Source organism: Anneissia japonica, unplaced genomic scaffold, assembly GCF_011630105.1.
Source record: "Anneissia japonica isolate Jap-2015-1 unplaced genomic scaffold, ASM1163010v1 scaffold288221_len503873_cov180, whole genome shotgun sequence".
Lineage (NCBI taxonomy): Eukaryota > Metazoa > Echinodermata > Crinoidea > Comatulida > Comatulidae > Anneissia > Anneissia japonica.
This window is the reverse complement of record NW_022686204.1, coordinates 172057-187657: the sequence shown is the minus strand read 5'-3', so window position 1 is coordinate 187657 and position 15601 is coordinate 172057. Positions and strand designations below refer to the sequence as shown.

Sequence of the window (15601 nt, the reverse complement as noted above, 5' to 3'; positions counted from 1 at the left end):
TAAATATATATATATGTATATATATATATATATATATATATATAATATAAGAATTTATAAAGCGTCAATTAAACGACCGAGGTGCATATCAAAAGCGCTTTCCACGTTAATGATGGAAAAGGTGAGTTTTGAGTATTTTTTGGTGGGGGTGGGGAAGAGAATAATTGTACAGAAAGATTCGTAGATTGTATCCATTTGTTCACTTTTGGAGATAAAAATAAATGAGGAGATTATTGAGAGATCACCGAATTCCTAAAAGCTGATTAGTTTATTGCATAAATATGTATGGGCTTAATTTTAATACTTTCATCTGAAATGAAGCCTCTGGCCCCTGAATTCAAAAAGATTTGAATCGAAAGCGATAACGAATAGTAATACGGATACGTCATCAAATTTGTATACAAGCTTTCCCCTCAGTAGAATATCTGTCGTAGGGAATTCATGCCTTTTGCATGAATCATGGATCATATTCAGCTCGTACAGCTAACTGTCAAGAATGTTTAGGCACGAATGACGATAATGATAATAATAATAATAATATTTCGTTCTTATATAGCGCTTAATGCCTTAACAAAGCCTCTAAGCGCTTCACATTATTATCCCGGTCATTGGATCAAACACATATGGAACACATTGAACACTAAATGAAATTATTAAATTAAATTATATCTTCATAATATTGCGGCTAGTAAACAGCGCAGTGTTGGAACCTACCAGGTACCCATTTGTACTCCTGGGTGGAGAGAGGCAACCGTAGATAAAGTGCCTTGCCCAAGGACACAAGCGATTTGCACAGCGAGAGTTTCGTACCCCCGGTTTGGGAGTCCAAGCCACAACCGATGCGCCAACCACTTCTACATAATAATAACGTATTCGTATTCGTATCGTTTTCGTAAGGTTGCGAAATATCTATAATCTTCCTATTGCTACGCGTGTATGTGCGTGTACGTTTAAGGCCATGCAATGCTCCATTATTCACAAGATGGAGGTCTCACGGTAACACATTAATTTATGAGGATATAAGCTACTCACTCTGGTACTGTGTTTCGGGATCCATATTTGGTGGCGAGGAACCACCGCTCATCTGATCGAGGTCACTCATGTAACTGGCGCTAATGACGTCATTCACATCGTCAATATTCAGACCGACGGCGGAGTTAGGAGGAGTGAAACCTATGAAAAAAAATAGAAAAATAAATACGTATACATATTACATATGCAAACATCCAATCAATCAATCGCAGTCAATTGCAATAAATCAATCAATCAATCAATCAATCAATCAAACAATCATTCTATGAAAATGTCATAAATTCTATCAATAAAAATCAAATAAATTTTATACACGAAATCAATGAAATCACAAGTGTAGGCCCTACCTCTGCTCACAACACAATGTGATATGAGATGGGTGCGAACTGTGTATTGAGAGACCTTATTCAACGATTTATGCAATAGCAGGTCAACGGTGGGTTGTAATTTTTGTAAATGTGTGCGTTCAAGGTAGTGGGAACTGGGCGCTTCCCGTTCGTACTGTGGGAACCCTCTCATTCACAATAATTCACAGCTGATTATGGAAGGACGTGATGTACCAAGGACATGCACGTATAAATTTTATATTGAATTTGAAAAAAAAAATACTCCAAAGGGCAATTGGTGATTCGATGTCTTGAAATTGTTTACGGGACGCGTGAGAGAGATCGAACACTCAACAAAAAAATCTTACTCACCACTGGGAATTTGCTGACCAAAAAATTACTCTCAAATACTTGAAAAAAAAAACTTAAAACATTGATTCCCCACACTTAAACTCTACTTTCGCCTCTCCCCTACCATCCCCATGACAATCTCTGATACACGACTGGTTGAATAAGTATGCATGTAATCAATTGCCTGTGCGTGTATGCAGTTGTAGCGCCAGCGGAGGGACTCTCTCGGCCTACTGTTGGACAAAATGTCGTCGGTCTAAAAGCACAAATTTTACCATCCTAAACCATAAAATATATTTCACTGGACTCAGGGTTTCACTCTTGGACCCTGAAGGAAGTTCAAAGCTGTCCATATTCAGGACAGTTTGTTGGATCAACTTTTCCTAAAGTTCTGGAGCCCTCACTGTGCGGACGTACGGTAATGCAATTGTAATAGATGAAACAAAAGAATATCGATCAATTATCGACTGCATAATCCAATTTTCATAAAATTGATACGTTAATGAGTAAATATGATAATTACGAATTCACAGTAGGCCCATTGTCATTGTCATATACCAGTATATTTTGTTATTGGTGCCTGATTGCGCACGCTCACTTACTTGGGCTAATTGGTGTCTGGAATCCATAGTACGTTTCGTTCGGTGAGTTACCAGATGGTGGTGTCAACTAAAAAAAAAAGAGAAATAAATAAACACGTTAATAAATAAAATAAACACAATAATATTAATTAAATTATTCTAAGCTGCTGCATTATAATATAAATAATAGGCCTAGCCTAAAATATAATAATAAGTGTAAGCATAATAATACCAAATGAATAATAACATCATTAGGACAACGATGATGATGATGATAATAATATTATCAATAATATAATATAATATAATAGAGTATAATATAATAATAAGAGTAAGCATAATACCCAATGAATAATGATAACATCATTAGGACAACGATGATGATGATGATGATGATGATGATGATGATGATGATGATGATGATGATGATATGATAGTAATAATAATAATAATAATAATAATAATAATAATAATAATAATAATAATAATAATATTCACAATGACAATAATGATAATAATTTTATTAATTATATAACATAATAATTTACCTGATCGTAAGGTATCATGGTTGTGGGGTAACCCTGATTTATATTGCCACCGGTATTGTAAGTCATTCGCGTTCTATCTTGCTGCTGTTGTAAGAAAGCATTGATTGAAATAATTAGGCCGATTATTATCATCGAAAATCTAAATATTATGTTCGTGTATAATACAGAAATATATAATATATATAAATATAAATATATATATATATATATATGTGTGTGTGTGTGTGGTGTTACATGAGGCTTTAAAAAGGACGAGGGAGGAGAGGTAGTCAAATGTTGTTTTTGTCATTTACTTTTAATGTAAAAAACTAGTTACATACGTTTGTTGTGTCGATCCTATTGTGGTATGGATGATATGCTCTGTGACCATTGGACCTTTGTTGAGATAACGGTGGAGCTGGAAAAAAGAAGGAAAAAAAATCCAGTTCAATAAGCGTTAAGCATAATATGCCAATTAAATTAAAATTTGCAAGTATAAAGCCCTTTCCAAACTATCACATTTTATTTGACAAAAACATGTGATATATATGGTCATGATGGCATGCACATCATGACCATATATAGGCACATCATGACCATATATAGGCACATCATGACTATATATAGGCACATCATGACCATATATAGGCATATCATGTCCATATATAGGCATATCATGACCATATATAGGCACATCATGACTATATATAGGCACATCATGACTATATATAGGCACATCATGACCATATATAGGCATATCATGTCCATATATAGGCATATCATGACCATATATAGGCACATCATGACCATATATAGGCATATCATGTCTATAAAATATGAAAGAAAATTTGATATTGTGGACAGACCTACGTCTATGTCACTTACCGGTATTCCTACCTTTCCATATTTTGTTGCCCGACTTTTTTTTTTTTTTTTTTTTTTTTTGCCGAAATTCTGAGGTATAATACCAATACCAAAGTGACTAAAATAGATACATCGTCAAACATCAGCACTTTGAAAGGTGACTAACTGCAGGGCGTGATTTCAGATGACCCACAATTCGTTAGCAGTCTGTATATTTATTATGGTATGATATGCGCACGGTAGCAGCCGTCAAGGAATGCAGACGCGTGTGTGGTTAAGACACACGCTGCGCTCACAGTGCCCCGCCCGTCTGGTACGCTTTAGTCAGACCTAGGCGAATTGGTTTGGTAATTAAATGTTTTTAGCTAAGTTTTAATGTAAATAAACAAAGTGGATGGAAAAGTACTAGTTGATCTTGGGAATCAAAAATACGCGCGTTTATTATTTGGCTTTATGAGAAAACAAAATAAACGTTAATTTTTTGGTCAATTTTTGTTGTGCCATATTTTTAATTTTGTTTAACTTTATCTAGTAAATTAATAACTAGCTAACATATTTCTTTTTTTTTATAATGCCCTTATCACGTATTTTTAACATGAGACTGAAGAATATACTCCAATTTTAAGACGATTATAATAACCACGTGAAGCATAATGATACAGTACTTAACGTTTTCTTTTGTTTTTACGCACTCCGCAACGTGGACCTAAAGTTAGGCCTGCGATACGATTTCATTTCTTAAAAACAACATACAGCGGCATGTCAATGTGATATTTGTTGTGCACCGCGTAAAAAAGAATTAGCAAGCGAAAACCACTACCTCACGCAATGTGTTCGGTAAACTTTCCTATATGTTCCCTGAAAGGTAATGGCCTGACCATGCATTAGTACGGTACCAAAGCAAGAGAAAACACGAAATCATGTGCTGCCTACGTAAAATCATAATAAAATCGATATAAATTCCAAAGCAGACTTAAGGTTGAAAAGCTTGGCAGGGCGTAAATTGTCGCCTAGGGTTGCAAACACAACTACGACCCTCCTGTGTATATCATTTTCATCTTAATTCGGTTTGTTTGTTCACAATATTGTGGTCGGCTATATCGTCTGAATTTCGTAAACATGAGTCAGAAAAACTGTCTCTGTTGAATTAATAACTCAATGGCTATTACACCAATAACTCAAACATTCAAAGCCACTTTGTTTCAAGTATCTTTTCTTCATCTTTTTTTTTTTCAATCCTGAGATCACGTACTTATTGTTTCTTATCGTTTACATTATGCATAGCCCATATAAGTATAACAGCCCTACAAATTATATTATATAAAAATGCTAATATTATATACAACACGAAAGCGAGTAAAAATGCTCTCATGTCGTAGCAGTGCTCGTGGGAACGTAATAAAAATGGTGTAGGGTTAGATAGGTATTCTGGTAGGTCTATTTTCAATTGATACCAGTATCCTGTAGTAAAATTCTTTCCGACATGGATTCAGTAGTATAATATGTGTGTATCATATATATTATATAATACACACATACATATGCAATATAATATTATGTTTAGGTGCTGTTGACAGTCGTACCACAACCCTAGCTCTGCTGTTTTGTTTCTGTGTTATCACTATTGTTGTTTACAGTCGTGTCTTAAACCTAGCCCTATTTTTACCGCATTCAGCTCCTGTGTATTCACAATGAAACACGGTATACAACATGACGTATGACTTGGTAGATTATTAACCGTTTCACCTTAACGTGTCATATTCTCTCATAAATCGTATGAACCGTCAGATCAGATGTTCAGGTTCTCCTTTAAAGTGCTGCTTTTGTGGTGTGTTGTTATAAGTAGTATTTATCCCACATTCATCCATTGAAAATCTCAACATCCTGTGGTACACATTTTTGATTGGTTGTAAGGCAGCGCGTAACATTATGTATATCGGTACGCGCTCGTTTCCTGCTCGATAACAGGACATTTACCAACGCTGGCTCGCGATGCAATTTATGTACTTAGAAGCGTGGAAGCCTATTTTACAAAATATGAGTTTTTTAAACTTACATTTTTTCTGTCTGGGTAGGAGTCGGTAGACGCGGTACGGTTCCGGGATGTCAAGTTGGGTTTTATCTTGAACCTCCTCGATGTCCGGGAGCTTGTTCAAAGCTGTCCTAAGTCTTGTTTTCCAGACAGCCGGTTCTGGTGTCATGCTGGGTTTGTACTTGCCCGTATGAAGGGACCATTCCTGGAAAACAGTTAAATTGATATGTAACAATCATAGTTTATATTTTCGGTAGTTTTCTTAAATTTTAACACTGTTCAACAACCAAATATTGAAAAAATATATAATTAATGTAAGCTAACAATGAACAAAATTCATAACTATAACAATATTTATTTATATTGTCGTAATTATTTCTTCCAATGTTTAAAGGAGTAGATCTAAAGACTAAATATATGCCCACAAGTACCATATACAACCGCATTATATATAGGCCTACATAGCCACATTATGTTCAATAAATGTTTAATAAATTACATGAAAAAGAAGAACACTATACTGCTGTAAAAAAATATGATTATTAAAATGATTTAATGTTCCGGGAATGAGCACATTGATGAATGATCGTTTACCCGGATAAGTACCTCTTCACAAGGCTGTAGCTTTTAGAGAGTAACTAACCGAACTTATTATATTTCTATGAAAATATCTTCAGTTTGTGAATATCGGTTGATGTAACTAATTTGTCAATATTCTAAATGATTGAGTAGGCCTACGGTGATAACTGTAATTTTCACAGGGCTTTACTAAACGTTTAACCTTTACTAAGTGCAGGTAATTCTAGAAGTTTTCACCTTTTATACGTAAGAAGATATATACACGCTGTTACTCATGCTACGGGAATGTCACGCTATATAACGTATCCACGGACTATATTTCAGTAGATTATTTCCAATCACAACTTTATGAACTTTCCGGAGGGGAAAAAATCATTTAGCTATTAAATGACAGCGAAAAACAAACGATACTCCTTCTCTTGTTGTATGTAGCTGTCCTCTGGGGTCAGTGAGGATGGAGTGTTAATGAAATCACTAAGAGTAATCAATGCCGCCGAGACGACCACTCAACAATTCCGCCGTTGTTACCACGATAATTCTTTTATTCCAGAGATGGAGGAAATTAAATCAAAATCGTTGGCCTCTTCACCCGAATATTTGCATGCTTGATGCAAGAGAACAAGCATTTTTACATCATTTTTGGATAGCAAAAACATGTATTTTTTTACATGAATGTCTATGATAAACAACCGTTATACTGATGTATAGCGAGTGTCGGAAATTCTGACACCTATAGACACATTGGAATGAGTACATGTTCGAATTTAGAAAGATTTAAGATAATGTGATAAATAATATAGCATTTTTTTGGCAGATTGATTGTACCACTGTTTCACGGGTGGTTGCCGTGTTCTCAGTACGATTCGACATTACTTTAAATAAGAATTACTGTTCAAGCTCGATTATCTCAGTTCGGTTGAAGGAAGTATAAAAAACATCGTTTTTCTTTGTTCATCAAATTTATCTACTGTATTAAAATTCTGTGTGATTTATAGCAAAATGCACACTTTATTAAGTGTATTTCCACTCTATGAAGATGCTTGTGCGCTACTTAAGTGTTTTTAAAGATTGTTTTAACGAGGCGTGGACATTAAGTGTGTAATTTATAAGTGGCCCTGTAAATTCAAGTTAAACGTTACATTTCCTGCGCAGAGTCCTGCTTCAACCAACGCCTTGTATGATACTAATTTTAAATCGTTGACACCATTAACCCATCGAAGAAAAATAAAATAATATATACGTCAACAATCCAACACGCGTCAAAAATAAGTGTGCTATTGCTACCCAATGCATTATGATTTTTGGTGCGATTTTGTTACGCGGGCTGTCTTACTGACATTTCAGTATCTACCGAAGGTGTAATAACCTTGTTCTTAATGTAATATTAATCTCTTTGTATTGAGATATTGTTTGATTTTGACGTGTCACAAAGACTAAAGTGAAAGCAGAGTTGGGCCTATCAAAAGATAATAAACTAAATGAATTGTGTTTGATAAAAGAACGAGCTAAGTTCCTGCTGTATGGCAGGTCGTTTTTAAAATTGCCTTTTATCAATATTTATATAAACAACTTAAAAAAGAAATTTATTTATAGAAAACTGATTGAGGCATGGGTATAAAAACATGTAAATGATTTCATCATTATACGAATTAAAAATAATAATTGCATACTGGTGGTTGATTGATATGACGCTTTACACATTCTAAATTAAACGGCTTTTGAATGATTTTGCACATAACACCAACAAAGGTAGGTCTGTCGGTATAAAGTAGACATGGGAGAATATTGTTACCAAGCTACGTGCATTATTATCAGATTTCATGTTGGTCTTCGAAGCACTTGCACATTTGAAATAATTGGAATTCAAAGTGGTTTACATTATCGTCTACGTAAATGTTGCTTAGTAAATACTAAAGCCTCATTTCTGTTGCTCTTGCAAAAAAATGTTTTGACTGTGACTTAAGGATTATAAAAGGCTGCGCAGAAACAAGATGACGAAATTATTGATAAGGCGCATATAGGGCCTAGGCATATTGGCTGATACATTTTACGCATGTTATAAATTATAAGATTATGTAAAGTAGCAAAAACAGGATCAATCAATCAGTTAATCAATCGATTATTCAATCAATCAAACGAATCAATCAAATGAAACTTATTGAATACCTTGAAGATCCTGGAATCCTCCTCGGGGTCGTAATCTTGTTTTCCTGCATGCTTCCATGGAATCTTAAACATCAATTTTGCTTCGTCCATCCATTCTAGGCCCTTGATTGAACCGCTGTTGATCTTGTTAACTAGCCACGGTCGCAGTCGCTGTCGGCCGTTTGTGTTTCCATAGATTTCGGAAGGTGTTTTCGACATAGTCTAAGAACCAAAGCTGTAATAAATCAACGATTATAAAAAGATATTTATTCAACAGGATGTTAATATATTGTATATTTATTCGTTTTTTTTAATGGAACTGTTTTTAGTTTCGTTATTTTTGAAGTCGTTCATGCAGTTCCAAGCGACAAACTGACTAATCGATTTGTACTTCTGAACCTATCCCATGAAGTTCTAGGTTAGTGTTTAAATAATTGGCTTTTGTATTTCCTAGTGGCAAACCTTGATTGCGGTAAACACGGAAGCTACTTACCTACTTCTATGAACAAGTAAAATCTGAATGATCCTACATTTAAATATGTGAGATAATAGATAGATCGGAACTTGAATATTAAGGAAAAATAAATTTTCATCATTTCCCAGTGTCTATTTCTAACATTATTTTACATAGGCCTAAATTAGTTTGACTACTAAGAAATTTATTTGAAAAGTGTTACATACTATTTTTAGGCCTAATGTGCGTATTGAAGCTGTTTTTTCAAACGTTTGCGTACGTGCCCATGTTTACTTTTTATATTGCGAAAATATGTTGTGTTCTAAATAGTGACAATATCACATTAGTTCCTGGTCAGTTTCCTTGTGCGATATCTCATTTAATTTAACTAAAGTTATGTGTGCGGTCACATGTGAAACGTAACATTAATTACAGTTTTAGAAAGTGAACTCACGTCTGCTTAAATATGCGAGGTTGTTAGATATCTTAAGTTTAACGAACTCTTGATATGTAGCACTACTGATGTAAGTATGTAATCGGTTACACCTAGTGTATAAAATACACAATTCCTTATCTATTTTACTATCAAGGCTTTCGGTCAAACAAATCAAATGCAGAGAAGGATCTAGAAAGTTGAGGTGGGGGTTGGCGTAATGCACCAACCGAGCCTGGTCTATGTTTTGAGTAGGGAGAGCTGGGTGTTGCTCCATTCCCTATTATCTGGGGTCCAAAAGCCACTGGAAGCTCTGATTTTTAGCCATATCTGTGTCTTATCTAAACAATGTCACATTAGGAAAGAGATTCTGCAGCAGGGGAGTGGGTGAGCGCTCCGCTGAAATAATATGCAAGAAAATCAATTTTGCGTTGGAAATTTTTGAGAGGAAACTCACAGTTAATTAAATTTATTTTATTAGAAAATGTTGGATCTAAATAATATTAAATAAATAAATTTCAATATTTGAATTTATCTGTATATTTAATTAATTAATTAAATTATATTTATGATTTCATTGAAGATGAGATATATTTACTCGGGTTAGATGTGTATAAGAGACAGATATATATATCTTCGCCAAAAGATGATAATACAACAACACCAAAACAAACACTACAAAAACTGTTCAGCAGATTTCCTAAGTCCAATATTTCGCTTTATACAAAAAATGTATAGAAAAGTAACTTGAAATCATATTAAATAAATTAAAAAAAACTTAACTAACTTAAAACTAACATAAAGTATTAAATGTAACTACAATAACAAAGATAGGTATTTCACCGTTCTCCTGTATATTAAGCAAAAAAAAATCCCAAAAAACAATAGACAATGAAGTATTTATAAAAATAAAAATATTTTAAAACCATAAGACTACCCTTGTAAGGGTACCGTCGCATGGTTCTGTACACAGTTTTAAAAATCAAGAGATTGTAAAAAACTATGTACAGTTTTAAAAATCAAGAGATTGAAAACTAGTAAATGTAAATACAACTGAACGTGCCAGCTTACGATTAATCAGGTGCAATAGTGTCGTAGCGATTGGGGGAAGACTTCTTGGTACAACAGACCTTCTGATGAGAGTACAGTGTGAACGCACCTCTGTCAGTTGTTTAATAAGTGATCTGATTAAGATCCACCTAGCTTATAAACGCCAGCCCAAACTTCGAACAAGTCACTCAAAATTAAAACTCTTAATAGATTCTACCATTTTTTATGCAGGTAGTTCAGTGAAGAGAAGGAAAAAAAAACATTGCACGGTCCGCATATCTTAAGCTATATTTAACCATAACAAAATATTTTTTATACTGAAAACATCATCAAAACCATTTTTACGATGTTTATTTATATTTTTAACGACATTATTGATAAATTTTCTGTTTTTACTCCCCTAAACAAACATAGACCAATACCGGATATTAATGTATATACAGAGTATTGCCTATTCTTTACAATAGGCCTACTTCTCAAGCTATACTTCGTCCAATGCGTGATGATTGGATATCACTACACGTCTGCGATCAGTTTTTTTAGCCAATAGGAATTCACATTCGGTTTTTGGCTTTAGTGACGGGGAACCCCATGACTCATGGTTAAATTTAGGTGAAACAGTCTACACCTCAATATGTAAAATGACACAACAGGTATAGGCCTACTACTACTGCTGTATAGTACAGTTGTCGGTCTGGGATCCCTGGAATTTTAACAGGAAAACGCCCATGATTCGATAGTTACTTTAGTATGGACAACTGGATCTGAATAATTTACCTTGAATAATAATTAGTAAAAAAATATACTATATCAGACGGTTAAAATAATCTCATATTCGCATATCATACTATATTTCTTTATATATTTATAAGTCTGACAAATATTTCCAAACAAGATAACATTTCCATATCAAATGTTACACCATACAAAGGGCTATCAATTGCCTATTATTAACATTATCTTGTTGAAAAAATACTAGTTTTACCGCTTTCTTAAGAACTGTTTTGCAAATAAATATTGGAATCCTCTCCATATCATACCCGGTACTTTAAAAAGTGGCATCATTCCAACTTGCAGATAAAAAAACGTGAAACAAATTAGGTGACAATTCACAACCAAGATGTCCTGCACTAAAATGGTTTTCCTTATCTTCTTGTGTAAGTATGTTTTATTTATTTATATTTACTCGCGTTTATGTTGTGTTTACTGTAATAACCGTTGTACAAGACACCATTGGAAATAATAAATTCATGGTCTATCAGGCCTTCGTCTTTCTGTCATTTTTTTTATATGTTCCCCCATTTAAAAAATTATTGTATTGTTAGCTTAGAGACTTACTCATCATCATCATCATCATCGCCGTCGTTGTCATTGACTGATTGATATATTGATCGATCGGACTGTTTTCAAGTCGTTTTTAATTGTTCTTCTATTTAGAATTGTTTTTCGCCAAATAAAAGAATTCAATTAATTAAATTATAGCAGCCAACAAGATCGTCGTGGGAAAACCTATAGGTGTGTTACAATTGGCATTAGCTTATAACATTATTCAAAGTGGCCTACGTATTAATAATTGTGGGAGGTTATTGTGTCGAGGGCACATCTGTATAATGCTTTATTGACACATACGAGTGGGTGAAAGTAGATTTACTTGTTATTAGGAATCAAGGAGAGGTTTATTTTCATCCCATTAAATTATTATTTTAGGCATTCTGTAATGTATCAACTTCCTCTTTAAGGGCCCATAACGGGAAGCAGACGAGAAACAGGAGTGTGGATTGGAGAAAGGAGTCGTGTACAGATGCCATACAGCCAACGCCTTATATATCTCTTCACTGGAGAATCAATCCTCTTGCCGAGAATTAGAGCAACTGAAGTTTAGGGGCTAAGAAAAGAATAAAGACTACACTGTACTGTATCTGGGAGACTTGAAATGGGGAAGCTGATGGGGAAGCGCAAAGGTCATTATGGGGGCTTGATGATTAGGTTAGGGGCTCTAACTCGCAAAATAAGGTAATTTTAGGTGATTTTAAACTACTTGAGCGTGATTTTGGGGTGGACGACAGGGGCACGAGTAATTTTTAGGGGAAGTGCGCCCCCCCCCCCACTAGATACGCCACTGAGACTACAGGACCTTCCCCAAGTAGTGGTAATTAATTAAACACGTATAAGACTGTCTCTTATACACATCTATATATATATTTAAATTTAAGACTATCATCACTTGCAAAAAATTTACCTGTACTAAATATTTCTCACGATTAAAACAGCTCCACCCCATCCTGTAATTAGCAGTTTATCTACCGGTACTTGTTCTAGGGTGTGAAACATTTAAATAAAAAAAAAATAATAGAAAAATAACTACGTGTTCATCACTATACTTATTTCTATGCAGTGGAAGACCCCAGGAATTTTGTATTCATCGATTTGACTACCAACGACACAACGTTGCAAATTTCCCACTAAAATACATTCTGAGCCTCGCACACCCAATACCCAAGTGCAAGATTATTGTTATATAGGACAAGAACGTTCGTGTGTAATTCTAACAATTAAAAATTTATTGATTTTCCCCATATTGCAGTATTTTGTACGTAGACTATCGATAAATGAATCGATTGGATCGATCGAGTTATATCATGACGAATAGCTTACAAACATAAACAAGTCGTGTTTCTGCAAAGCATAGTCCTGTCCATGCATTTTTCCTATTCTCTATTTCGAATTCCTGGATCCGCCACTGATCATTTAAAGCAAAATTGGCAATATTGATACATTATTTTCATTGAATCGCCATCTTTATGTTATACTGTAGGCCTTGGCAATAAAACAAACGTGACTTACGGTATGTTGATTCTACGTATAGTACCGGTGTCACGGAAAACCGGTACAGTACTAGTAAATTACAACCGCTTACAACCGCCGTAGAGTGCGGTTGTCAAAAAATACTGATGTTATCATCAGACTACAATTATACACGTAGCCGGATACCTGTATAGCCTTTACACTAAAAGAGGTAATGTAACACAAAAACTTACCTCACAGAACTGTGTGACAACGTCCACTAAGGTACACACGAACCGTAGGGTACGGGGCTACAGTTTGCTAATATAGATCAGCGTTTGGCTAGATGGTTGTTGTTTTATAAATAATGCAAATTATGAATGGAAATTTATGGTTATTTACCTACCGTAAATAGAATTGGTCTGTATAAAGGGAATTCCCGGAGAGGCTCGGCTCGTCTAGCGAGAAAAGTCACTCGGATGCTTTCGCCATGTCTTAGCTGGAATTTCCAGGCCATTACGTATAAGAGTATTTGTAGAACTGGGTAACTAGAGGGTACGGGCATGACTATGATGTAATATGACATTGCACATTGCAGTGTCCTGAAGTGACAGTAAACATTCAGAGAATATATACAAACACTAAAATAGTATAACGAAAATAATTGGCCTCGTGATAAAGTGCACAGACAAGTTCTTAAGGCATAGGCCTATTTATAGAAGTAATTGTCGCCTCAATGTAGACCAATATGCCTATCTAAATGACATGTTTTTACTTTTGTAAATTTGGTATTGTATTACTGCAGAATAGGCCTATCAATTAGCTACTATTTCCCCACAGGTCACAAGTAGACAAAGGTCTATGGTTAAATAGGACTCATTAGGCTTGGAGGAGTGGATGTTTTAGACGCAAGCAAAAAACAGGACTCCAGAAAAAAAAATTGCACAAAGAGATCCTGTTGCATATAAGGTACCAAAAGATTAATACCTTAAAGTAGGGTTCAGGAGGAAAACATTGTGATATGTTGTACAACTGATTTTTCCAAGACACAAAAAGGGTATTTGATTAAAAACTCGAAAGCCATTAATCAGATATAGGTACCTGGTAGGTTCAAAGACAACCATGCGCTGATTATTACGGCTGCAACATTATGGGGCATAAGTGACATGTGCTTGATCCAGTGACCGGTCTGCAATGCGCTATATAAGTCGACAATGATTATTATAATTATAATTATAATTATAATTATAATTATAATAATAATAATAATAATAATAATAATAATTATTATTATTATTATTATTATTATTATTATTATTATTATTATTATTATTAAAAAGGGTGGAGAGAGACAACGTTATCTACGGTTGTCTCTCTACGCCCCTTTTCCTCCCAGATATCCTTCCTGAGTTTAATAATGATTAATTAATTAATTAATATTCTAATATTATTAAAGTAGATATCAGAAACATTTTCTTTATACAAAAATAAAATATCACGCTGTGAATTCAAGGTATCAAAGCAACCACAAGTTTTGTGTTCGGTAGAGTTACTGCAGTTCAATGTAATAGAGTTTCAGTGTAATAAACCCTACCGTATTGTATAAATGCAATGTAGGAATATTTTAGTTGTTACATAGAACAGAAATTATCAGGAATTGAAATGTTTAAAAGAAATACACCTTTAGTAAATTATTTTTTTAGAAAGACGGATTTCCTTAATTATTGCTTATTTGCGTATATTATGTATCTTCGTTTAAGTTCATTTCATTGCCTGATTATGCAACTATGTAGTGTTCGCATAGAATATGTGTAAGTAAATTATAAGTTCAGTTTACAAAGTGTGCAAATATTAATTAGTCGTATGAATTTACATGTAATAAAACATTCTAGGAAATTAATTGGTTATCTTTGTATACGGTACCTAAAGCCTTGTCTTCATAAAATCACTACACGCTATCGCAGATTTCGACGACACCGATTGGTTGGTCGAATCGGTGAGCCTTCCGATTGCGATTTCAGGCACTGCAATGATTGCAGTGAAAACATTATAGCTATTTTATGGAAACTAAACTTCACTGGCGCCATAATATGAATTAATATTCAACGTGGAATCAATATCATTAAGAATACAGCGTGTATAGGAATATTAAAATAATCTTATAGAACTTTAGTAACAGCTGGGTTACTATTTTGATCTTTTTTAAATGGTTAAGAGAAATAATGTGCAACGCACGTGAAAGAACAATATTTAGTCAAATTCGTAATATTTAAAGTAACAACAATAGCCACCAAGACAAAGGGTAGAAAATCACTGATTGTAATAACATTACCGTATTGTATTAGTACTATTATTAGTATATCGTATTATATATATATATATATATATATAAATTCAGTTAAAACGACATAAACATAAATATATATATATATATATATATATA

At 34.1% G+C, this 15601-nt stretch overlaps 1 protein-coding gene across 4 annotated transcripts in view; it reads right to left on the bottom strand.

The window, feature by feature from the left end:
- LOC117113798 overlaps window positions 1-15601 on the bottom strand; it is a 37167-nt gene that overhangs the window by 4431 nt on the left and 17135 nt on the right. Inside the window, exons 1-7 of one of the 4 annotated variants that reach the window (XM_033257249.1) lie at window positions 13413-13683; window positions 8459-8672; window positions 5738-5918; window positions 3159-3235; window positions 2839-2922; window positions 2312-2378; window positions 1033-1173 (exon numbers count right to left, since the gene is read on the bottom strand). In XM_033257249.1, coding sequence (XP_033113140.1) covers window positions 1033-1173; window positions 2312-2378; window positions 2839-2922; window positions 3159-3235; window positions 5738-5918; window positions 8459-8656 — 748 coding nt within the window. In that variant the 5' untranslated portion in view covers window positions 8657-8672; window positions 13413-13683. Of the gene's footprint in view, window positions 1-1032; window positions 1174-2311; window positions 2379-2838; window positions 2923-3158; window positions 3236-5737; window positions 5919-8458; window positions 8673-10387; window positions 10538-13412; window positions 13684-15601 lie in introns of those variants that run through there. The other 3 variants (XM_033257237.1, XM_033257256.1, XM_033257243.1) reach the window with 3 other exon arrangements.